At 34.4% G+C, this 27265-nt stretch overlaps 1 protein-coding gene across 1 annotated transcript; it reads left to right on the top strand.

Annotated features, from left to right (window-relative positions):
• The first annotated feature begins 34 nt into the window (after window positions 1-34).
• On the top strand, window positions 35-26065 carry LOC121407360 (ATP-dependent RNA helicase DDX1-like). The gene is made up of 18 exons (XM_041598405.1): window positions 35-74; window positions 3176-3227; window positions 3806-3869; window positions 4548-4577; window positions 5389-5482; window positions 6648-6695; window positions 7355-7441; window positions 8412-8495; window positions 9650-9726; window positions 10439-10511; window positions 11173-11249; window positions 16651-16704; window positions 17627-17687; window positions 18207-18268; window positions 18972-18995; window positions 19574-19626; window positions 25231-25291; window positions 25799-26065. The coding sequence occupies exons 1-18, from the start codon at window positions 59-61 to the stop codon at window positions 25904-25906; spliced, it is 1125 nt and encodes a 374-aa protein (XP_041454339.1). The 5' UTR covers window positions 35-58; the 3' UTR covers window positions 25907-26065.
• Window positions 26066-27265: the final 1200 nt, after the last annotated feature.

Below are 27265 nucleotides of genomic sequence, written 5' to 3'. Positions count from 1 at the left end.
CGGTTGATGACAATCGCAAGTACCGTCAACTTTGACACCGATTACACGTGAACACACAATGACTGCCTTTGCAGGTAGATCGATATAATTTTTTTTTTAAAGTTTGCATTGTTTTGATGTATATGTTTAATAGGTATTTGGGCTCTTACAGTTAGGGAACAACTGCTTATCACGATTAATGATCGGAGATAAGTAGGGATGGGTGGTGGCCGTGGGTGTCTCCGACGCTACGCCGGCTACGCGACGGCACCTAACCCAGGCCAGGGAGCTCCGGTGCCAGTGGTGGCTTGCGCTGGACTAGCAAGCATGAGCATGATGAGCAAATTAAGGGGCCTGTTGCATTAAATGGTCTATCGTAGAACCGTTCTACCTACGTAAGAACGAGATGTCACAAAACTGTTTCACAAAGCCGGTTTGGCAAGACTTCCATACCGTACCGGTACCGTATGTCCCCTCCACTAAGTAAAATTGAAAAAAAATATGGCGGTTTATAAAGAATTATCTAGGCCTATAGGGCCTACCGTATTTAAGAAGGAAAAGTTGGAATATACGTGGATACATACCAAAAATATGCCTTTCGGCTTTATTCCGTCAAAAATTTGAGTGTGTGTCATTCCCAATGGCATCGGTTTATTTAGACAGAAAAATAAATACCCAACAACTCTGGGAAAGTAGACTAGTCGTGATATCGGTTGATATACAAATAATGCATGCAGCCGAATGCGTTGCTGTTAGTGGAAATGCAGAGCACGCGAGATCTCTTTAGATAGATGCCGTACAGTGCACGAGCCGTTTGCGGCCAGTGCCCAGTGTGCATCATCTGAAGAAACCGAGCTTTCTCTGCATTTACTTTTACACACGACAGAGCGAGTGCATTATTTGTTTTATAAAATAGCAACACAAATTTTTTTAAAGTTACAGTACAGTTTTGTTGGATTTCTTCCGGGACTTCTACCGCAGTGGTTTGCTCAAGCGTGCAATATCAATTTTCGGTGCGCATCTTTTGCACTGCCATGCAGTGCACCAAAAAAGTTGGACGTCATGTGCCCCGTATTGGCCAATCACGATGCTTAAAAAAAAGAGCTATTTTATAATTACTGTTATGAAACCCATGACTTTCATCAATTCCTGCTACTGCTAGCTCAGTGAGTAAAGCGACAGACTGGAGATGTTTCATTCTGCAGTGAGAGGTTCGAATCCAAGCTCCCACCGGAAGTAAGAGGGGAAAAAAAAGAGAAAGGAAGAAGAGGGTTATGAAGAAGTATTTTTTAGAATTAGTGGAGGGGACATACGGAAGTCTTTCCGCCGGTTTGGGCGATACGAAGATTGGTCCTTGGAAAGACACCTCCAGACATGTCCTACTCCTAGTACGTAGGCATGATCTTCTTGCACACCGCCCGCCACCGTCGGCATTGAGAGAAATGCGTTTACGGCAAGCCACACTGACATATCACCTTCAAACTTTTTTCGGGGTTGCACTCTGATGTATTTTATCTGGGATGGCACCAAGTTATTTTTTATTTGGGGCTAGTTGTCATCAATTTCAGGTCGTACGTCTTTCTGCATGGCAAGACGACCAAAAATTGATGTCATTTAAAAGGTCAAGTCCACCTCAGAAAAATGTTGATTTGAATCAATAGAGAAAAATTAGACAAGCACAATGCTGAAAATTTCATCAAAATCGGATGTTAAATAAGAAAGTTATGACATTTCAAAGTTTCGCTTATTTTTAACAAACAAGCCAGTTACATCCAAATGTGAGAGTCGATGATGTCACTCACTATTTCTTTTGTTTTTTATTGTTTGAATTATACAATATATCAATTTACGAATTTGATGATTAGGACCTTGCCTAAAGCACAAAATGTTAATATAATGGAATTCCACGTGTTCAGGGGGAATGAAACTTCATTTCACATGACAATGATGAGAAAATAAAAATATTTCATATTTCATATAATAAAATACAAAATATATAGTGAGTGAGTGATGTCATCAGTTCCCTCATTTGCATACTAACTGAGATGTGCATATAACTGTTTTGTGAAATGAAGTGAAACTTTGAAATGTCATAACTTTCTTATTTTACATCCGATTTTGATGAAATTTTTAGTGTTATGCTTGATGAATTTTTATTCAAATCAAGGTTTTGTTGAGGTGGACTTGTCCTTTAACTTCTTCGGGGAAATGTAAGCCCCAATATTTTTTTATAAATATGTTTCCTTTTATTCTCCCTCCGTGTTATCCCAACACCTTTCCCATTTAAAAAATAAACTTTATACCACTATCGATTTCATTTTTAAACAAGAATTAATAAAAAAAATTAGAAAAATATTATGAAAAGATGGAGGAGACTTGCCCAATGCATGTTTACGCCACCATCTTGTTTCCTATTATTCTTCCCCAACATTACGGATGCGTGCGTCTCTAAATATTAGTCAGCTTACTGATGAAATTTTATTGTTTCTTTTGATAAACTGCACCTGACTTTTCAAGGTTAAAAAGTGGGGAAAACCGTGCAGTTTATTTACTGGAAAATATGGTACGTTAAGGTTAGGTAAACAAATACAATGAACAACTGTATCTTTGATCACAAAAAGGAATATTTGCAAAACTTAAAAAACACACCACATTTACCATGACGACTTTGGGAAAACCTTATTTTTGTTGGCAAATATCATTCGTAATGCTTATTTCAGATGCATGAAATTCACCCTTTTTCCAGTTTTGCATTTTAATTTCTTTTAAAAGTAAATTGTCTATTTCATACTTTTTTATTTATGAATATTCATATTTCTTGCAGAATCATATTTTTTTATTGGTCAGTGTTTAGCCATGAGTAATGATTGAGCATGAAAAAAATCTGAAAAGGGGCATTTACCTGCAGCCAACACACAAGATGGCGCAATCCATTTAAATAGTCACAGGCCAATGCATGATGTATTTTCGTGGCCGAAGTACATTCACAGTCTTGAGTACATCAATCATGTCTGTGACACAGGTCCAGCTTAATTTCATCCAATTTCTTGCTTTCTTCCACAAGGTGTAATGCATACCGTATGTCAGTGTACATAATCCATTGACAATCATTCTTGTCCTATCATTCCCAAAGGTTAGAGTACCATTCTTTATTCCAGAACTTATCAAGCATGGCTTTATCCTTTTTTTTCTTCAGAATTTGGTTGTCTCCCTGAGATTACTCAGGCTGTGGATGAAATGGGATGGCTGTAAGTATATTACGGGAAATTCATCAAGCTCTAGAATTTGTAAAGTTATTCACGAGTTTTTTACTTTATTATTCTCTGAATGATAAAATATAATGCCCTAAATGAAATGGTCAGACTCAGATTTTGAGAGAAATCTGAATTATTTTTTTTTATCCAAACATATCAATACAAGAATGTTACCTTTTATGGCAAAATTTTTTGTTGTACTTTGAAAATACTTGTTTATTTTTCATTTCTAATCTATCAGATGTGCCAAGTTAAGCAAATGAGGTGAAAAATGCCAACTGAGAAATCCACTTAATTTTTATCTGAATCACTTGTAAAGTTGTGTATTTACTTCGATGGAAACCCAATCCCCCCCCCCCCCCCCGACAATGTTGATAGTTTATGTAAAAAGGAGGGGCTGATCTTTGAAATGATACAAAAATGAAGAATTGTGCAAATGGTAAATAAACAAATGAAATAGAGAATCATATTTTCTGGAAAATTTTACTTTCATTCTTATAAAACCCTGTTTCATTTCAGGATGGATTTCCAGCTGAGTATTGTATTTTTTCTCCTTTTTTTGTTCATCATAGGTTGCCAACTGATGTTCAGGCTGAAGCCATTCCTCTCATCCTCGGGGGTGGAGATGTTCTTATGGTATGAATGAAACCTTACAGTAACATAGCCTTGGTGGGGTGGATCACATTGATGAATGCCAATGTGCCAAAATACAAAAATAATAAAAATACAAAATAATCAAAATCATTTTCCTAACAACTCAATTGGGAGTGTCAAAATCGTTGTCTCTGTATGCAGATCGGCAATTTTTTTTCATGCACATATGTATTTTGGGTAGGCTAAATTAACAATATAAAAGAAAGATAGTAATAACTGCAATTTTTAAATAACATAAATATTGCCTATTTGAGTAATAAAAGCTGATCAAGTAAAGATTTGAATAATTCATGGTCCCAAACAGTTAAATGAAAAAATAAGAATCCTTTTAATAAAAGGGATAAAAGAATAAAATGATTAATTCATTTTAAAAAGATTGATGTAGAGATATGGAAAGATTAAACAAATTTCATTTCTATTAGGAATAAAACAATGACACTCTGAATAAATGTTTCTTTTTTTATGATTTGATTGCTTATTGGTGCTGTTTTTAGGGTAAGGTCTGATATAGACTTCGGGGGTGCCCAATAAACAAAAACAAGGAGTACCTTGACTTGACACACTTGACTTGACACACTTGACTTGTTGTGTTGAAGATTGAATTGTCTAATTGATTTTGATGTATAAACATTTTCACTTTTTCTCTTGTTTATTCCATAGGCTGCAGAAACTGGAAGTGGAAAAACTGGGGTAAGCTAATACTTGCAGACTGTCAATTTTATCATGATTTATTTGTATTTTTCCTGCCAGTGTTTTCTGTATTGATCCTACATTTTACTTTAAGGATGGTGATTTGGTTTGAGGTATTCTGTAATCCATGTGCCTTTGCAACATGTTTGTGGTATGAATGTTACAGAGAATTAAGTGGGTATTGCAATTTGTTATTATTCTTTAGTATAATATTGCACAAAAATTTGCATTCTGGGTAAGTTGCCAATTCTTCATGGCTATGCCATAAAGTATTCCATAGGAGTTATTATATGACACCCTCATAGATCCTTGTCAGTTGATTGGTTGTTTGATATTCATCATTCTTCCCATTTTACAATGATGTCATCAACCGTGCAATTTTGGATCCATACGATTTTGGCCTTTGCACGCTCGCCAAGACCACCAGCACTCGTATTTGCAGCATGTATATGCGACAATTGAACAGCCCATGCTTGCACTGCATGCTCTTATGCATCCAACTTCATAAATTTCAGATGACAAGGATCTATTTTTAGATGTCATATAAAACAAATAATGAATGTTCTTTTCATTCGTGCAATGGACAGAGTACTTCATTCAGTGAAAGATGAAGTGAATGATACATTCATCTCTGCTACACATCTTTGAATGGATTATTTCGTCTTTCACATCATGAAGTACTTTGTCCATTGCACTCATTATTTGTTTACCACTGGATGGCAAAGTAATCAATATTTATAGAGTAGGCCCCAATATGAAAGATGCAAGGTCTATTTATTTGTGTGTTTTTTTTATTCTCTCCTGCTACTAGGCGTTCTGTCTACCAGTTATCCAAATTGTCCATGAAACACTGAGAGACAAGGCAGAAGGAAAGACAAAGGAATCTACTGCTTCTGTTAGCATGGGTAAGCAAATCAATGTCATATTCACTGTCTGCAAGTAGTTGGTTTTCTTAGATAGTCTGATACCATAACTCAGAGTTTTTTCACGGGTTTCAGAGCCATTTAACGGATACTATAAATATCAGTGATCATGGAAAATGCTGGAAGACTTTGCTAGTGTTTAATCTTCCATTGGTCTTGCAAAGGTCTCCATCCTGTGGAATGGGCTCCTTATTTTTCACTTTCTCAATTGAAAATTTGAAAACTATTAGGCCAGCCCAAGTGGATATTAACCAAACTGGGTATAGCCCAACTGGAAATTAGACAAAATGGTAAATAGGCAAGGTAACAGGGTTCTGAGAGTTCATCCTTATTAGCAGATTTCAGTTTTCTGTTTTTTTTTTTCAATTTTAGCTTTATTTTTAGATTTTTGTATACTTAATTTGTACAAAGGTTGTAGGAGCTTTTGCAATTTCAGCTAATTTCATTTGTCGTCACCCGGGGGGGGGGGGGGGGGGGGGGGGGGGGGGGCACTCGACCAAAAAAGTGGTGGGGGTGTGCCGCGGGCGAGACAAAAAATGGGGGCCTTGGAGCGGGCTTATTGGAAAAAGGAGGGTCCTCGGAACGGGCTTCGGAATGACAAATGTTTGTGAAAACGGGGGTCCTTGGAACGGATCGCCAGCGTGTGAGTGTGTATGCTTCCCTATGGAACGGTCATGTGTGCATGATGCAGCTAGCACGGAAATTTGAGTGTGAAAATGGGGGTCCCCTCCGCGGCACATACCCACTATGCATTATATACTGAGTGCCTGAGTGCCCCCCCCCCCCGGTCGTCACTTCCCTTGGGTAAGAAGACAAACTGGTTATATATAAATTTGCCTTGTAGTACTGTAGACCAAACAGAAAATATATGAAGTGAGTGTAAATAATCAGCGATTTACCAGCAAATCATCCTCAGCTTGTCTGATAAGTTTTCTTTTTACTGGATGTTATGATTTCAAGGTGTGGTGCATTGTTCTGTCTGTGTAATTACTCAATCTAGTATTCATGGACGATGATATCTATGGTTAAGAACAGCAAAAAAATAATTTAGAATGTGTTGTATTATTTGCATTACTCTTTAAGACAAGCATAAAATATATTTATTAATGTTTTATGTACAAATATATTTTCTTTTGATTGTTACTAGATTCCAGCTCTTGGAAGATGAATGTTTATGACAGAGGAGATGCGATGGGTAAGAAAATTGAATTTTAATTTCTATCATCAGTGCTTTATTGTCAAAGGTATTGTAAGCAGCTTTGTATACAAAACTCTTTTACACACACGCCCTTGTAACACCTCCTGACTTTGCTTTTTATTATTCAAATTTGGACCCCAAAATAAATTGCTGACTAACTTCAATATTATTATTTGTTTTTTAATTATTGATAAAACTAATGAATGGCTTCGTCAAAGCGACTATTTGCGTTCTCAATTTACTTGTTATCATGCATGCACATGGCTATATGCAAAAAGACCTGAACACAAAGCACACAGCATCCATGTCTACTCTGCGAGTGCTCATGATGGTAATTTCTATCATTACCCTTACCTGCTGTCATCCAGTCACACAATCATTTCAAGGAATATATATTCCTGCCAGGTTCCCATTTACTACATCACAATGGGGTTGACGAATTTCTTCAATGACTTGGGATTTGAATCTATGTCCCTCTGATTGAAAACCAATGGTTGAAACTACTAGAATAACACATACTTACATATTTATCAGTTTGTTCCACTTTGTATGTTTGTCAATTTGCCTCCGGCGAAGATTCTGCTAGGATCGAAAGCTTAGGCCCCTCTTGACTCTCTATATTTATCATTAATTTTATTTCATTATTTTATTTACAGCTATTGATAAAGAAGGTCTGCTGTGTCAAAGTCGAGAGATGCAATCATGGCATGGCACCAGGGCAAATAAGGGTGTCAGTGGTAAAGGTAAGAAATGTAAAAGCCTGAATTCATGAAGAGTGTTTCTTACCAGGAAGTTGGTTTTATTAAGAGCAGAAAAATTAGAGAAAGTATCAGTGAATATTTGATGAAAATCTGTCAAAATATAATGAGAGTTATGAACTTTTTGACATCACAGACAAGCAGTTCCTCATCTCGTGTAAATTACCCAAAATGTCATTTTTGAACAAATGAAAGTATTTTAATTTGCTGGGTGGATACATCATCAGACACATTACTTCATACCCCTTTCTATAAGAAAAATATTTCAATTCATCATGTTTTACTAAAAAAAACTTGAGTTTGGGTGGTCCTTTCCAGGACCAACGCTTGTCTAAGAAAGCTTCATGGTATACCATGAAACCTTTTACACTCTTCTTCGCCATGGAAACTTTCAGAAGTTACATTACATTACATGATTTATTTGGAAGCTGCTCACAGATGAAGTCACAAATCAAAGATTCTAAAAATTCAATATTCTCTTGTGTGATTAAGTTTTACCAAACTTCACCAATATTTTTCTCCTTTCATTAAAACCAATATTTCGTCAGGGTTAACTTCCAGTTTAAACCGTGGGCGAGGTCTTAACCTCTGTAAACATGAGCTACCTGATCAAAGCTTACAATGCACAAACTTGGATCCATTTTGAATGGGCCTTTTTTGCACACCAATTTTTTTTAGGGGGGTGGGGGTCAATTTTACCTCTTTAGATTTTTGGTTTGAAAGGCCTATTTAAGACAAGTGATCATTTGATCACTTTCATTTTGTGCATACTCCAAATAGTTTGTTGTGAATCAATAGGTCAAATCTGTTAATTTGAGATCTAAACAATGAGTTAGTCTTCAGCTCATTACTTTGTTCATTTTCACTAATTCGAATTCCATATTCCAATTCTGTAGAATATACAGAAGTATAAGATTTTTTTTCCAGAACAGAAGTTTTTTGTGTGTGTTTATAGGAAAGTACTATTATGAGGCTGAAGTTACAGATGAAGGACTTTGCCGAGTTGGATGGGCTACCGACAAAGCTGACTTGAATCTTGGTAAATAAATCATTGAACATGTAACTTTAGGACATATAGACAATTGTAATGTGCTTGTATCTATCATAAGAAGATGCTCATGGGGCACTAAAGAAAAGAAACAGAAACACATCAAAGAGAGGGAAGAGTTTTATTTTACTTGAAAGAGTGTCAGAATAAACAGGTTTAGTTATTGTTTAGGGTACCAAGACAGGAAATATAATAGATATGTATGGAAGTTTATTTCATAAGAATGGCCAAGCATATTGAAATGGTGATTCCTCAATGAATTATTAGAATGTGGTAGCGAGTAAAGATTAGCTAGCAGAACTTGGGTTCTGAGAGAGATTCTATGGATTTATCAAGGTTGTATTGAGTGAAAAAATGAGTAGGAGCAAGTTGAAGATAACTCCGGTACTGGTAACAACAGAAAATAAAACATTCACTAAATTGAACAAAACATACACAGAATTATAAAAGAATGAAAATTAATGAATGATTTCTGCCAAACATCCATTTATAGTATGGTCCCACATGTTGTTTCTTGTGTAATCTACACCTGGAAAAGCATGTGGTAAATGGAATGAATATAATTTCAAGCAAGCCTGAATCATTCTAAGTTTGTTTTTCTAAATAAGCATTCTGTTGTAAATCACTGTAGGGTTGCTTCCAACCATTTCCTATTGAAATTTGATTTCTACCAGATCTTGAACTTAGCTGTATGTTGTACAACAAAGAGTAAACGTTCATAATCAACACATTGACCACTGAATTTGGCAATTCTCTTAGGATTTTTAGAGGGATAAATTTGTTTCAGTAGACAATGCTATCTACACCGATTACTGAATTATGCTATTCATGTGATCCACTGTATGCCGGCAGACAGCATTTATCATAAATTTGGTGGCGACTTTCGGGATTGAGCTTTCTTGCAATTGCATTCATGAAGAACTGCATGTGTGGGAACTCAATCATAAGCAAACAAGTCTGACTGCTGACTGAAAATCATGCCTTAAGTGCCAATGAATTTAAGATACTAGCATTTTATTCATTGATGAGTTAGTAGTAAGGGAGTGTTCTAGGAGCACTATCTGACCAAGATATGTTGTATGTTGCTCATAACTGAGAATTTGAGTGCAATTTTTAGTCCAATATCTTTGTGAAACATACCCCAGGAACTGACAAGCAGGGTTTTGGATTCGGTGGAACAGGCAAGAAATCATTTGGACGACAGTTTGATACCTACGGAGAGGTAAGGAATGCTATTTAAGTGATTTTAAGGTTCAATTGATTCCTGACTAAAGCTTTAATTTAAGGTCAGTGATGTGTATTGTTGTCTAGCATTCCAGTATTACAAATGTGTAGCAGTCATTGACTGTATTTTCAGCTTTTAGGACTTGAATTTTACATTTTTTGTCAGCCTTTAGAGTTTAAACTTAACATCTAGCGCTCTCTTTGGGCAATATTTTGTATTTATATTTAAAATAACTTTGAGCACTTACCTTTGAACACATTCTGAGTCCATATTATTCATACCATAAAATTTTTTAGCCTCAGGCATTAATAAAATCTAGTAATAAATTTGAATTTTGTTGAAAATTTCTTCTTCTGTTGAAAAAAAGCAGATCCTAAGCTTTTAATCCCTCCATTATATAGTAGTAAATTGCTGTTCTTGTCTTTCCTTGAAATTTCCGTGGCTGTCTGAAAATTAGTCGGCATTAAACTTGTGACACAACTTCTGCAACACAATTATCTTGTAAAAAATAATGTTATGTACAAGTGGGAATTGTTCTATACAAGCGCATAACATTTTTGCCAAGTATGTCTGTCATAGAAGTAATGTCTGAAATATAAAGCTGCCTGGAATTGTTTTTTTTTTACTTTCATGTTCACTGATTTTGTTGCATTTGTGAAATGTACGTACAAGTTTGTTACTTATTTTATTTTTTTTTTTTTATATGCAGTCATTTGGAAAGGATGACATCATTGGTTGTTACTTGGATCTAGATAGCGGAGAAATCTACTTCTCTAAAAATGGTGAGTAGTCAGTTGGTTATTGATGTCTTTGAATTTTGTAATTCCTACACACTGAAGTTATCCTCCCCCTTTCTGATAAATCCACTTTAAGGCCTGGTCACACCGCCCGAGCGTTCTTGGAGCGGTCGTGGAGCGGAGAGAAAAAAAATCATCACCGCTCGCTACCATTCACTATTTTCGATTTCGATTGTTTTTATTTTATTTTTGTGAGCGAAATTCGATCCTCTCTCCCTACCACTCCACGACCGCTCCAACAATGCTCGGGCGGTCTAACCAGGCTTTTATATGCCTCATGTTTTGTAACTCTACAATTTATGAATATGTACGTGTATTTTCTATTTTTTTTTTTTTAGTTTATACATGTACCCTTGTAAATTTTAGACACATTTCATCCCTTGGCTGCAGTATGTGTATCATTATAATATTATTGAGTAAACTTTGAATATATCCCCTTTATGCTGTTATTCAGTTTGAAGTCATGTTTTATGATATGTACTTATTCTGGGTTCCTTCTCCCTACCAGCTCAGCTTTTTTGATCGGCCTCCTTCCCTCTCAATTTCATGCTGTAATAGTATGTGTAAGTTGTTCAGTTAAAAAAATGAAAGAGGAAAATGAATTGATACAATTGAATTGCTTTGAATTGTTGTAATTGTTTATCAGGCAAAGACCTTGGCTTGGCATTCTCTATACCTGGTCATCTTCTCAAGTCTACCTATTACCCCACAGTTGTCCTCAAGGTAAGCATCGGAGAGTGTTTCATTGAAAGGTTTGTCTGTGATCTTTCACTGACAGATGTTATAAACTACTGCAAATCCTTGCATCTGATCGGCTAATTAGTTAGAGAAAGCAGTTCCTCAGCTTTGAAAATAATTAATACATCACTTGTCAAAATCGATCAACTATAACCCACTGGAATCAATGTAGAGGAATTTCAAGGATGATGTAGAATTCTTGAGAATAGGGTTTGAAGGGTTAAAGTAGACAACCGAAGAATCAAAAGTATTTTATAATGACTTTTTTTGGTCATCATTGTAAAGGGGAAGTATTACTAATCAGATATATAACTTCACCTTTTAAAATAGTGATTAGAGTTTGCAGAAATCAGCTCTCAAAAATGACTTATTTTCATGGCATATTTCTGCCTTCGTCCGTCCTCTGGCGAGCTCCAGCTGAGTGACGTCACACCACGAGCAGCGAGCAGCTGAGCTGACAGCAGCCCATTGAAGACGATCTTTCCAATCAGCGTTTTTTGCTCTTAGAATAGTTTATTCCTCTCAAGATTGGTCTTATTACATAGATAAAAGTTTGAATTTTCTGAACAGTAAAATGAAATGCACATTTAACATATTTTGGTAACCGATATTTAGCTTAGAAAAAATTATTTGTTTTCAAGAAATATACGTGAATAAACAAAGCATATTTTCACTTAGAAATCATGCTTGCACCACATTGATATTATTATCAATATAAAGCATAGACATTCGTCTTCACAACTGAATAAAAATTATGAAATTTAATTACGTAGCAAGTTCAGGAACCACAAAAAAACACGGCAATATATGATCGCGAAATGATTGGAATTGCACTTGGATTGCCGAAGCATTGCGAGGCAACTGCAGCGAACGCACTTTGTTCATATATCGTTATGAACACGGTCCATAAATAACATGGTCTGTGGACAAATCTGTACGCACGCAGTTTTTTTATGAGTGCGGGGATCCTGGTTCGAAACTCTTTGATTTTTTTTTGGTTCTGGATTTTTTTTTAATTATGTTCCTTCCCCATTCCTATCAGCTCTTTTTTCTCTTTTTATTTTCATGTGAGATTCTATTCAGTCCTGTATTTATTAAATCTTACTTCTTAATTGCTGCTTTTGATTTTCAAGTTCTTGATTAGATTCTCTACTTATATATTATTTGGGCAGCGACTCACTCACTGACTGGAGTGGAGCAACACAATGACGACTGCAGTGGACAAAATTGGTCTTTACAGTCCACAATTCAATAAAAACGGGCAAAGGAACACAGTTCTGAATCACGTTTGGTCTGAAGTTGTCGAAAACAGAAATTGAATATCACATTACATGAAGAAAACGGTAAATTCGGAAGATATTGAACAGGTCAGTAAGGTGATTCAGTGCATGATGCACAGAGAGATGATGAGCACGTCGATTGTGTGACGTCATAATTCTCGACCGTTTTCGGCTGCGTGATTGTCGGTCTGGGGGGCTGAGAAGGGTGTCTAATAATTTCATTTCTTGCATTTCCACGACATCTATAAGACTTTTTAGTGACATATTTGTGTATAAAAAGACAATACCTTTCCATCCATATATAATTTGTCTATAATCATCACTTTCGTGAAATTTTCTTCGTGTGTCTCCTTTAAGTACACTTAAACATAAATGCTACATGCAGTCGTGGTGACAATCTCAAAATGAGTTAAAATATAATCCATTACTACCATCCAAGTGGTCATGATGGATTGCCTGATAATGATGTTTAATGATCATCTGACCACCGAACTGTTTGTATGTGCACATTAAAATTATGTACTATTATGTATTATTGTCTCTGGTTGTAAATGCGTAATAGCGTTAGAAATTAGCAAAATAATTATGGCACTTTTGACGATGAAAGTACTTTTTCAACCTTTTCTTCAAAGGGCCTCCGACAAGTACATATAACCGCATACATTCGTATTTCCGAAGCTTCGTAATTCCGAAGGTTCGGTTATTCCGAAGGTTCGTATTTCCGAAGGTTCGTAATTCCGAAGGTTCGTCAATCCGAAAACGAAATAAGGTTCGTAATTCCGAAGGTTCGTTAATCCGAAAACGAAATAAGGTTCGTAATTCCGAAGGTTCGTTAATCCGAAAACAAAATAAGGTTCGTAATTCCGAAGGTTCGTCAATCCGAAAACGAAATAAGGTTCGTAATTCCGAAGGTTCGTTAATCCGAAAACAAAATAAGGTTCGTAATTCCGAAGGTTCGTTAATCCGAAAACGAAATAAGGTTCGTAATTCCGAAGGTTCGTTAATCCGAAAGCGAAATAAGGTTCGTTAATCCGAAAACGAAATAAGGTTCGTTAATCCGAAAATTGAATAAGGTTCGTATTTCCGAAAATGAAAATAATTCATTTTGGTAACAAAAACGATGTTGTCATTACAAGATTACACGATATTATGCAATGATAGTAATAACGATCGATGATACATGCGTGTGTTGGGGCCAAAGCATGTATTTCATTAAGAATATAGGCGCCCTGATCAAGCATAGGCTAATTTCGATTTTATCTGAGCAATTGCTGCCTAAGCAAATGGTTTAATTAAAGATGCAGGGGATCAAGTGTGTTGGAAGCGTGCGAGCAACCTCTAGATAATAGGATTTGTATTGGAGGGGATGTCATTTTTAATAACAGCTTCTGCTGGTAATAAAAATAATACTAATAATGATCCTTGTGAGATGTTGAAAGCGCGAATCGCAAGCTCAAACTAGTAGACATTTCATGTAACAAGACGCGAAGTGAGCATTCGGAGCATTTTTTGTAATCGTGAGAAAGATGTGTATCTTTCTAAAGAATTAATGCGAGGGCGAGCTGTAATTTGTTTATATACTGACCTGGGGCCCGTTGCATGAAACTTTTTACCTGAGAAAACTCAGGTTGTTTTTACAGTTTTTGCCCTGTGCTAAAGTCAATGATGGAAATCAGACTAACCTTAGTTTTCATTTTTTACCAGAGTTTTCTCAGGTAAAAAGTTTTATGCAACAGGCTTCAGAAAGTAATCTTTTAAGGACTGCATTTAGTGACTCATGAATAGAGTATATATCTCACGAACTAAATAATGAGAGCGCAAACCGCAAGCTTAAAATTTGTGATATTCCAACCTGAAAACTGGACATTTCATACTTATTTTTTTGTAATCAGGAATAGAATGAGTTCCTCAATAAACAATACCTGATGCGAGCGAGAAACGTGAGCCAAATTTTTCAGATTTTCCAACCTGAAAACTGGACATTCTAAGCATTCTTGTAAAAAAAAAAATAATAGCTGGGAGAATAGTTTTCAGAACTGAAGTGGCTTCCCTGGGTAAATAATATCTATATCAATATTATCATTCTAGGCCCACATGAAATTTCCAAAAGTTTGAGCACGTGATTCGCTCGCAACATCTCACAAGGATGCCCTTTTAACAGTAATTGACCAAAAAGGTGAATTTTACATCTTCAGATTTGACTTTTTCCCCCAAACCGCTTGCTCTCTACGCTGGCAGAAATGAAACGTAAATATATAACTTTAGTGATCACTTAAAAAATTGTGCTCAATTTAGTTACTACAAAGCACACAACCTCTTTACACAGATGATAATCTAATGGTGAAAATATCCGTTTGCACCAAATTGCCCCTATTGGCCCCTTTTTTTTTTGCTTTGCCCCCCCCCCAAAAAAAAAATACGTTCCGCCGCCATTGGTTAAAACACGCATCGTCTTCATGGCTAACTGCAAAAAGTTCTTAAAATGTCCCATTTAGATCAGGTCAGAGCTTATATATTATTTTAGCATTTTAGCATTATTTAAAAAGGGTTTATCATGTTATTACATATTTACTTTATTTTATAAGGATAAAGCTAATTATTGACTGTTAGGACAACCCTTTCAAAGAAACAAACAAAAATCAACTTTAAACTGCCGATCATGGAAAAATATGGCTAAAAAAAATTGCCCCCCCCTCCCTCTATTTGACGAAAATTGGATCTGCCGGGAGGGAGGCAGGGGGCATCAAAAATGAAATAAAAAACTATATATTTTCCAAAAAGAGAGAGTTCCTTTTTCAAAAATAAATATGCCTTTTTTGATGTTTTTTTCGAAATAAAATACTCTTTTTAAAGTATACAAGTTAAGTTTTCAGGCTGGAATGTTGAAAATCTTCAGCTTGCACTTCGCACTCTCATTCGATTGGTGAAATATGCATCCTAAAGGGGTCACTAAATGCTTTCTTTAACAGGTTCCTTTTCTGGTCAGTACACTGTAAAAAAATATTGGGCAAAATTTTAACCAGCACGAGGGTAATTATGTATCCAACCAATTTGGGGCAGTATTTTACCCAATGCGGGAAACATATTGTCCAGTAAGGTTAAAAAATAAGCAGAAATTACTTTAGAATGAGCAAATTTTCATCACACTGGATAAATAATAATGCCCAAAAGAAGTGCCCAATGTTGGTTGGATACATAATTACCATCATGGAGCATTTTCACCCAATATTTTTAAGAGTGTATGTTTAAGCTCGCGTTTTGCGCTCGTGTTAATTCTTTAGTTAGATGCACATCTTTTTAATGACAGCAGAAATCTGCTCGGATTTTTAAAAACTAATTTTCATTTTTTATTGAAATAACCTAAAGTTTTAGCTTGTGATTCACGCTCGCAACACCTCGCAATAATGCCATTTTAAGAATGATTGACCACAAAAAACGTTATACAACTTCACTTTTGAATTTGTTTTTACCAAGCCGCTCGCTCATTATACTCTCTCCCGAAAAATAAAGCCTAAATATACATTTTGCCATAATAAGAAGTCACTTCAAAAAAGTTTTTCTCTACTTAATCACTATCAAACACACAATGACTTCAAGCAGATGACAATCTTAAGGTGAAAATATCACCTAAGTGCCCATTTTGACGTATGAGTTTTCGGATTAACGAACCTTCGGAACAACAAACCTTATTTCGTTTTCGGATCAACGAACCTTCGGAACAACGAACCTTTTTTCGTTTTCGGATTAACGAACCTTCGGAACAACGAACCTTATTTCGTTTTCGGATTAACGAACCTTCGGAACAACGAACCTTATTTCGTTTTCGGATTATCGAACCTTCGGAATAACGAATCGTCGGAATTACGCCACAAATGTTCGGATTAACGAACCCTTTTTCGTTTTCGGATTAACGAACATCGAGGTATAGGCAATTCACGTGTTTCGGAATTACGAACCTTCGGAATTATGAAGTGTAACCCATATAACTTGTCTAAACTATTACTATTTGGGGGCTATTCAGGGATCATTGCCTCAAAACTTGTCACCTGTTGTATCTGGTTTGATATCTGTATTTATGTGGACTAATTTGATGTTGTAATTTACAGAATGCTGAGATGAAATTCAACTTTGGTCTCACTCCTTTCAAGAATTCACCATTTGTAAGTTCTCAATTTTCCTCTTCTTTTGTAAAGTTGTCTTGGTTTATTCACTATCTTTCTTCTATTTTTCAATGATAATTGATGTACCGGTATATTGTTTTCAGAGTATATGCAGATATCAAGAAGAAAGAGATTGTATAACAACACAAGTTCATTTCCTTTCTTTACATATGATGCAGAATTTTTGTATTTCTTAAGATTAGTTTATTGATTGTTTTAATATTGCACATTTCATGGTAATATTTTACTATGTCTAATTTATGTGACATATTGCTGTATTTTGTTCAATTTTAAAGTGAAGGTGTCTGATTAAGTAGATAACAATTTTCAAAGTTTAAAATATGCCATTTTTGGTATGCATTGCAATAGCAAAGATCATAAATTCATGTCAATTTCTATTTCAAGAAGCAAGCACAAAAGCTTCTAGATATAAAATTCATTGATCAGAATATTAGAAGAAGTTCCTTTTGAATCTGAGAGAAGAAAAAATTATTTCTTGCGCAGGAAAAACTGACATATTTTGGTTAGTCTATTTAAAACAGAATCATCAGTACTCATAATGAGATTTGCTCTTATTTATTTGTTATTGTTTTTTATGCCTCTTATGTAGATTCTTTCAATTATCTGGGGGTTGTTTCACAAAATTTAATTGTGTCTAAAATCAAAGCTCTCTGTTGTATGTGTTATATAGATGACTCACTGCATGGGTCAAACAGCATTCATAAGATGCACTCTCCTGCATATTCAACATTCCATGAGATTACGTGATAGATATCATGTGCACTTATGCAATATACATGACTTTTAGACAGACTTAAACTATTTGTGGAACCCCCTCTGATTTTCCCCTTGTATTTAAAGTGAAATGCTTTCATGGTATATTTCTAATTAATTGATTTATCCCTCTTTTTTCCTTTATCAGAAAGGGTACAGTGCTATCTGTGAAGCGCCTTCAAACTGTGTTGTCAAATCTCCAAACATGGGTATGAAATTTGATTTACTTTCTTGAAAATTGGATTAGGAGTTTCATTGCCTACTTTACATGATGAATCCTGTACACAAAATGCATAAAAAAGGTTACGTTCAAAAGCAAATAAAGGCTAAGTGTTTGGAATCAGCCAATAAATAAATAAATACAAAATACTTGGTGATCATGAAGGAATCTTTGGATAGGTTTCAGACATTCCACTGTGCAGTAGCAGATTTCTCAGTATAAAACATCCAAACAAGAATATTTGAACATCAAAACAAATGTTTACAGTATTACAGAGAAGTTAATAGTCCCCTCAATTTCACCAACTTACATGTATTGCAGAAGTCCACCATGACAATAAAGTTGTTTTAATAAAAGTAGGAATATTAAAGAAAAATATTGGTGACAATTTAAGACTAGCTATTTATAGCACATAGCCAATAAGAGATCACAAACTAAATTGGTTAAATCTGAAAAGTCTGGTTAAAGGTCCATGAGGTATCAAGAATTTTTTTTTGCTGTTATCCAGGTGGTGGGCTTGCTGGCCCTGCAAAAGCAGCACCCAACGCTCCTCAGGCAATCATCATCGAAGTAAGTATACTGTCGTAGAATTTCATGTATTCAAAATCTGAGTGAACATTTGTTGTATTTCATGGACATGATTATGGAAGTTTTGTGTTGGAAATTAAATTCTAAATCATTATTACATCTTCATCTGCTGTGACTTTATCTGCTGCCGATGTAGACTTCAGGGTGACCACAAAGTTTGCATTAAACATTTTAGTATTTCTAGCATTATATCAAGCTTCAAATAATATTATTTTACTTTTTGGAACTTTTTTATTAAAGGAAAATGTGATTGTTAAAAGAAGTCATGTAGTGCTCAGTTGGCTCAAGGTGCTTTTTAAGCAATAATAGTTAATCGTTAACATTTCATATCTCTTACTCATGTTATTGTCATGTCAATGTAACAGAGTAGGAAATATTAAGCATGATACAGCAATGCTGTCATCTTTATGATGTGAGCTGGAAGTGATTTTTAAAGGCATTACAAAAAAATGTAACTTAATGAAATAATCATCTGCATTAAATGAAAGTGTGTCAGCTCCATGGACCTTATTGTTGTTTCCAAAACTCCAACCTTATTTTCAAAGTGGTGACAATGACTGAAATCATTTTAAATGGTCATGGTTATGATAAGCATAAGCCTACAATCGACCAAAAACTTTGCTACAAACTGATTCAGAGTCGGCTTTATATAATTATTTCTTGTTTGTTTTTATTATTTCATTAGCCATCACGAGAACTTGCTGAACAGGTAATAGAAATCTTACAATTCATCTGTATCAGTTAAAAATATAAAACACCTTTCTCTTACAATTAATAGAACCATAACACAAAGTCTGTGTTCCCCCACCCTTTATCTAGATGGCGGTACTTTTGAACATAAAAGTTTTCAGGAAAAATAGTTTGTGATTTAGTCTACACTTTCATAATTTTTTTTTGGAGGCGGCAGGGTTATAATTAAATTTATCAATGATCTCATGCATAAATGAGCACATACAGAATGTAATATATTTATTTTCGAAAGTCAAAATTTATTTTCAGAATTTTTTAAATTCTGTGTATGAATTACCACCCTCTCCTCAATTTTATTCAAATATTTGTTATATACATTGATATGTTCTTATACCAATTGATACAATTAAAATGAAAAAAAAATCAAAAATAATAAATTGGGAAGGGACAAATTATGAGTCAGCTTTTTATTTTTGAAGGATTTTTGGAAAAGAATTTACAGAGTTCAAGCATGTTTATGATACATTATTTATTCATGCTGCTTCTGTGATTACGGTGTATTTTGACTTTGAATTTCTTCCTTTTTTTCTTATTTAGACTTTGAACCAGATAAGACTCTTCAAAAAACACCTTACAACGCACTGCCCAAGGTGAGTACTGGTAGAAAATAAGACCTTGATGAGATATAAATCCAACCAGGCTGGTGGAGTGTTTCATAAAACTGTTCGATAGATGCATATGACCTGGGGGGTGTTTCACAAAGATTTAAGTATGACTTAGAGTCGCACTTAAATGTCTAGTTGCGCGTAGTAAAAAAGGCATGACAGCATTGGTCAGATCATGCCAAGAGGACGCGCACTACTGCATATTGATCAATAAGATTGCACGTTGCATATCATGTACGTGTCGACATTTAAGTGCGACCTAAGTCATACTTAAATCTTTGTGAAACACCCCAGTTCTTGTGTCATATATGATACCATAATATGATACACTTTAAAATTTTGGAATATCATAAGAATTTATTTCTTAAGATTTGAAACATTTCAGCTTTAGTTTGGAGGGGGTGTAGGGAGGGCAGTGTGAAGTCATATTTCAAGAAGAGCAATCCTTTGCATGGGACCTGTTAATAATGATATCTTATCTGAAAAGCTTTCACTCACCTTTGAGGTACACAGCTTTTATACAGTCAAGATTGATTTTCTTTGGCTCCTCAAATTGGCAACAATTTTCTTTTTTTTTCATTTTCATATTAAAAAAATTAAATCTGGATATAACATAAGTCAAAATTGAAAATAATTAAAAAAAAATCAGTAATTTTGCAGTTCTCATTCTATTGCTATTTTATAATGTGATGTGATTAGCTTACTATACATGTAGTAAGGATTGAGGAAGGGCACCAACACACTGTACCAATTTGTATTTTGGCTTCTACATCTTTTGCTTTCCCATCATAAATCATATGTAATATGTACCTTTATGGGTTAAAATTGTCTTTCTTTTTAATTCTTAATGATACACCTTGCCTAAAAAAACCCATAGTGATATAGTGGTCTAATACTAGTAGTTCTGACTCTCGCCTTCGAATCAGAGGGTCGTAGATTTGAATCCTAGCCAGAGCGTTATTTCCTTCAGCAAGAAATTGATCCACAGTGTGTTGCTCTCAACCCAGGTGCCATATTAGTCCAGTAGATATTTTTCATACCTGGAAAAGTTGTTAAGTACAAGGTATTTTTGTTGATTTGCGTTCTAGATGGGTATTGAAGTAAATTCAGCTTGGTTGCCACCTTGGCAACCTTGAGCAATTTTTTTAATTAGCCTAATTAGCATAATCATCTAATTAGCATATTACGATATGTAATATGCTACTTCTCTTAAACCAGAAAGATTAAAAACCACATATAATGTCATTTTACTAAGAGGTCCTGTGACGAGGAATCGATTTATAACAATAATCTAAATGTTTAAGTTATGCAATTATCATAATCAGCCTAATTAGCATAATGAGCTAATTAGCATAAGTGTAATATATACGTATTTGTGGATGTCTATCCAAAAAATGCCCAATATGTAGATAATGCATCCCTTTTAGGGTTTTCTATAGCGAGGAATTCATTTATGACATTATTTTTTCAATTTTAACCAATGTAATTACTTTAATTAACATAATTAGCATAATGCACTAATTAACACATATACATGTATATGTGTAATACATATAAAAATATATATTTCTTTGTCATTTCATATCGAGAATGTCCGAAAACATGATTAATACAGCTACCCTATGCTTGTTTTCTATGGCGAGGAATTCATTTATGACATTATTTTTCCCTTCTTACCAATGTAATTGTCTTAATTAGCATAATCAGCATAATGCGCTAATTACCATTATACATGTGCAATATATACTTTCCTTTGTCATTTTATATCGAAAATGTCAAACACATAAATAAAACAGCTATCCCATGGTTTTCTATCACGATGAATTAATTTCTGACATCATTTTTTCCTCTTTTTGCCAATGTAATTGTCGTAATTAGTATAATTAGCATAATGCGCTAATTAACATATATGTGCAATACATATATTCCTTTGTCATTTTATAACGAAAATGCCCGAATACATGAATAATACAGCTATCCCATGGTTTCCTATGACGAGGAATTAATTTCTGACATTATTTTTCCCCCTTTTAACCAATGTAATTGTCGTAATTAGTATAATTAGCATAATGCGCTAATTAACATGTGTGCAATATATATATTCCTTTGTCATTTTATACTGAGTGAGAATTCCCGAAAACATACAGCTATCCTATAGTTTTTCGATGATGAGGAATTCTTTTGTGACATCATCTTTTTCCTTTAAACAATGTTATTGTTATAATTAGCTTGATTAGCATAATGCGCTAATTAATATATATTTGCAATAAATAGATTTCTGTGTCAAAGTATTGTCTACATCAGCCTGAAAACATATATAATACAGCTCTTCTAATGTTTTCTATGTTGATGAATTCATTTATGACAGTAATTTTCCATTTTAACAAATGTCAATGCCTTAATTAGAATTACTGGCCCAATGCACTAATTAACATCTATGTGCAATTACCGATCTATGACCGGTGTGTTGGCTCAGTTGGTTGAGCGTCCGTCTCACAATCGGGAGGTCGGGGGTTCAAACCCCGGCCGCGTCAGACCAAAAGACGTTAAAAGATGGGAGTTGCTGCTACCCTGTTTGACGTTCAACGATTAGGGATAGAGCCTCAACGATCTGGCCCTGCTCAGCGGCTGCCGGGCCCACGATCAATTGGGCAAAGCAAATTTTCGGACTATTTCATTTCATGTCTATTTAAAACAATAAATTATGGATTTTCATTTTTTCATTTTTTTTCTATGTTAGTTAGAGTGTGCCTGAAAACATGAAAAATACAGCTATCCTATGGTTAGTGGTAATTAAAATACAGGTGCAATACATATATTTCGTTGTCACTGTAGTTATTGTCTCGCCTGCATAGCAGAGGGAAACTATAGGCGCCGCTTTTCCGACGACGGCGGCAACGGCAGCGTCGTCAACATTGATATCATATAAACCAAGCAATGTCAATGTCATCATAACTTAGAAAGTAAATGAACCTAGTTCATGAAACTGGGACATAAAATTATACAAGTATTACTAAACATCTTGCCTTAGTTTCAGGTCGCATGACTAAGGTCAATGGTCATTTACGGCCATGAACTAAGATCTTGTTGGGGGAATACATATCAAAATCTTAACCAAGGATAAGTTTTGAAATGTCGTCATAACCTAGAAAGTGTATGGACCTAGTTCACGAAACTTAAACATAAGGGTAATCAAGTAATACTGAATATTCTGTTTAAGTTTTAGGTCACATGACCTAGGTCAAAGGTCACTTAGCGTCAATGAACTTTGGCCATGTTGGGGGTATTTGTGGAATTGTCATAACTTTAAAAGTTTATGGATCCTGATGTAGTTAATGAAATTTGGACATAAATGCAACCATGGATAGGCCTATCCCTGTATATCCAGTGCGCATGTCAGGTCAAATGACCAATATCAAAGGTAATATAAGGTCAATGAACTTTGGCCATGTTAGGGGTATTTTTTAACTTGGCATCATATCTTAGAAAGTTTATGGATCTAGTTCATGAAACATAAACATATATGGGTAATCAAGGATGAAGGATTGTTTTGCACACATGTTAGGTCACTTGATCATGGTCTAAGGCCATTTTGGATCAATGGACATCTTATGAATTGTTCTTACGTGAATATTTTATGCAATAGCTGTTTTCAAAGTCAAAACTACTGTGTTCCACTTTGATTAGCTCATTATGCCAATTAAGCTAATTACACCATTAACATTGTTTAAAGTGAAATACGATATCATATTAATTCCTTGTCATAGAAACCTATGAAATAGCTGTATTATTCATGTTTTCAGGCATTTTTTATATAAAATGACAAAGGAATATATATACATGTATATATATAAATATATATATATATATATTGTTAATTATGTTAATAAGCGCAGTATACTGATTGCACTAATTACACAATAACATTTGTTAAACGGGGAAAATAATGTCACAAAAGAATTCTTCATCATAGAAAACCATTGGATAGCTGTAATTGTTTGTTTTCAGGCTTTCTCAATATAAAAAATATATATATATATTGCACATATATGTTAATTAGCGCATTATGCTAATTACGAAAATTACATTGGTAAAAAGGTAAATATAATGTCATAAGTGAATTCCTAGTCATAGGAAATCATAGGATAGCTGTACTATTCATGTTTTCAGGCATTCTTGATATAAAATGACAAAGGAATATATATTAATTTGTAAAATATTGCTCATAAATTAATTAGCGCATTATGCTAATTACGCTAATTAAAAGAGTAACATTTGTTAAACGGAAAAAAATAATTTCACAAAAGAATTCCTTATAGAATAATATCATAGGATAGCTCTATTATTTATGTTTTCTGGCTGTTGAAGTACTTTGAAAAATAAATCTATATATATAAATATATATATGTTAATTAGTGCATTAGATTGATTATGCTAATTATGCTAATTACAGCGACTGCATTGGTTAAAATGGAAAAATAATGTCATAATTGAATTCCTCGCCATAGAAAACCATAGGATAGCTGTATTATTAATTTTTCGGGCATTCTCGATATGAAATGACAAAGAAACATGTACTTTATATATATTACACACATATATGTTAATTAGTGCATTATGCTAATTATGCTAATTACGGCGATTACATTGGTTGAAATGGAAAAATAATGTCATAAATGAATTCCTCGCCATAGAAAACCATAGAATAGCTGTATTATTAATTTTTCGGGCATTCTCGATATGAAATGGCAAAGAAACATGTATTTTATATATATTGCACACATATATGTTAATTAGTGTATTATGCTAATTATGCTAATTACGGCGATTACATTGGTTAAAATGGAAAAATAATGTCATAAATGAATTCCTCGCCATAGAAAACCATAGAATAGCTGTATTATTAATTTTTCGGGCATTCTCGATATGAAATGGCAAAGAAACATGTATTTTATATATATTGCACACATATATGTTAATTAGTGTATTATGCTAATTATGCTAATTACGGCGATTACATTGGTTAAAATGGAAAAAATAATGTCATAAATGAATTCCTCACTATAGAAACCATAAAAGGGTTGCATTATTTACGTATTGGGAATTTTCTGGATAGACATCCACGAATACATATATGCAGTGTATTACACTTATGCTAATTAGCTCATTATGCTAATTAGCCTGATTACGATAATTGCATAACTTAGATATTTAAAATATTGTTATGCATGGATTCAACGTCACAGGACCTCTTAGAAAAATGATATTATTTATGTTTTTAGTCTTTCTGGTTTAAAAGAAGTAGTATATTACATATTGTACATATGCTAATTAGATGATTATGCTAATTAGGCTAATTAAAAAAATTGCTCAAGGTTGCCAAGGTGGCAACCAAGCTGAATTTACTTCAATACCCATCTAGAACACGAATCAATAAAAAAACCTTGTACTTAACAACTTTTCCAGGTCTTGTACATGGCCTATGAGACCGTCTACTGGACTATACTGAATAGGCAACTAGAGAATCGGTGCATTATAAATTAACTATATTATATCATTTTTTATTATATTTCCTTTTCTCGAATTTAGAGAATTGTTGATCATTGGAGGACAAGCAGCCAAGGAACAAGTAGACGCGCTCTTTAAAGGAGTAAGTCAGGAAAAAGTCTTTGAATTGCATTCATAAATATAATTTTTCGACCATTTACATGAGAAATCATGGGCCAATTTCGTGTTTGCATTATTCAACGACAGTCTATAGGGGAGAGGGAAAGTGTGATTTTCAACAATGAAAACAAGTTTTTATTGAAAATGAGAAGACATACAGATGCTCAAGGTGCTTCAGAGCAAATCAGAAAAGAAAAAACTACATTACATTTTTGACCTTCAAGCTGAGTTCGAGTTCTTGCATAGAAATGGTTGGAAACATTCTTACAGTGTTTATCATACCGCAGTATGCTCATTTCGAACAATAGTGTCCTTTGAAATAATTTGGGCTTACTTGAAATTTTCATTTCATTACCACATGTTTTTCCTGATCTAGCTTTCACACAAAACAACATGTGGGACCACACTAAGGTTTTTTGTCATTTTTTCTAGTGTTAATCATCACATAATACAATACTATTTAGTTATTAATATTTCTTTTATTTTCTAGATTGATATTGTTGTAGCCACACCAGGACGTTTAGAAGATCTGATGAGTACTGGAAAACTCTTACTGTCACAGGTAGGGTTATCATTCATTATACAGGTATTTATATAATCTCATACCGAATTGCACGACAAAGCCGACCAAAATTAATTTAGACAATTGGTCAGCATATGTGCTTTCTATAATTTAATTTCTTAACTTTTAAAGATAAATTCCAGTTTTGGTAACGATCTCAAAATGACTTTTGACAGAATCTAATATAATGACCACCCAAGTGTCTGTTTGTATGAATAAAAAATATGTGCCAAAGGATTCTGCAAGAAATTGTGTAATTGCTGAGAAATAAGCAAAATAAGCGCGGATTCGGTCACTTCCGTCGGGTCTTTATTCCAGCAATATTAATACACTGTCCCACGTGTGCCTATCTGTGTTGGTGATCTTCAGTGTGAACGTTTTTCAGCGTAGATTTCAAAATTTCACAATGTTCAGTTTATGTAACTGTACCAGATCTAGATCCTCGATAATATTCTGACAATTAAGCCTGATTTTACAGACTTTCTCATGAAATCAGTGTTTACTGCAACTACTGGCATTTCTCTTTAATGCAGTGTATTTATTGATACTTGTTTGTATGATTTTATGTTTTGATTCTGAGTTATTGAACATTTTGTTATATTATGTAACTTTGAACGAAATTTTATGCTATGTTTATCTCGCATGAAAATACTACAGTGGATTCACCTGGATTGGGTATGGGGTTTGGGCGGTCCGCGGACTACAGTTATTTGGTTAACTTTGCCCAATGCCTGGCAGCTCATCCAGGTAAATCCAGTGTTTTATTTTTGTGTTACTGTATTATTGTAACAATTATTTTGTATCATTGTATTTGACTTGTTTGATATTCTGCCAAATAAAATGATAATAATAAAGAGCTGCTAACTAGTAGGATCTTGTCCTATTTTTTAGGCATTTTACATGAGAAAAGGACAATAGGATAATTCATTTTATTACAATGGGATGTGTGCTGTATTATACATGTGTGAGGCACTGTGTTTTGATTGTGTGTATGTGTGCTTTTTAGTAGAACATTCTGTTGTTTTCATCAGCAGACCATTTAAATTGAAATTGTTTAAGTCATATTTACCCATAGCAAACAAATTTGCATCAAAATGGCCTAAGTCGATGGTAGTAGCAAGAACACATGGACAAGAAGCTTAATGCACATTATATGTACATGTAAAGTTATGCCATGGTCACATTTGTTCTACGGCGGCCGTACGGCGAGTCGAAAACAGCCGTTTTAACATTTTTGTCCAACTACATATCGGTGGTTTGAATCAAAATTGATAAAACGGCTGTTTTCGACTCGCCGTACGGCCGCCGTAGAACAAATGTGACCATGGTATTAGTGGTTAGTTTTGACACTGATATGCTAGATTCCATGCTGTGAAATTTTGCTGGTGATGTTGA

The sequence above is a fragment of the Lytechinus variegatus genome, chromosome 2 (assembly GCF_018143015.1).
Source record: "Lytechinus variegatus isolate NC3 chromosome 2, Lvar_3.0, whole genome shotgun sequence".
Classification (NCBI taxonomy): Eukaryota; Metazoa; Echinodermata; class Echinoidea; order Temnopleuroida; family Toxopneustidae; genus Lytechinus; species Lytechinus variegatus.
The sequence above is the reverse complement of the archived record's forward strand: the minus strand, read 5'-3'. Positions and strand labels throughout refer to the sequence as shown.

Excerpts from the sequence above, each read along its gene's own strand:
- LOC121407360 (XM_041598405.1), top strand. Across the intron at positions 5,483-6,647 it reads TACTGCTTCTGTTAGCATGG|ATTCCAGCTCTTGGAAGATG; the intron begins GTAAGCAAATCA and ends GATTGTTACTAG. Across the intron at positions 25,292-25,798 it reads TAGACGCGCTCTTTAAAGGA|ATTGATATTGTTGTAGCCAC; the intron begins GTAAGTCAGGAA and ends TTTATTTTCTAG.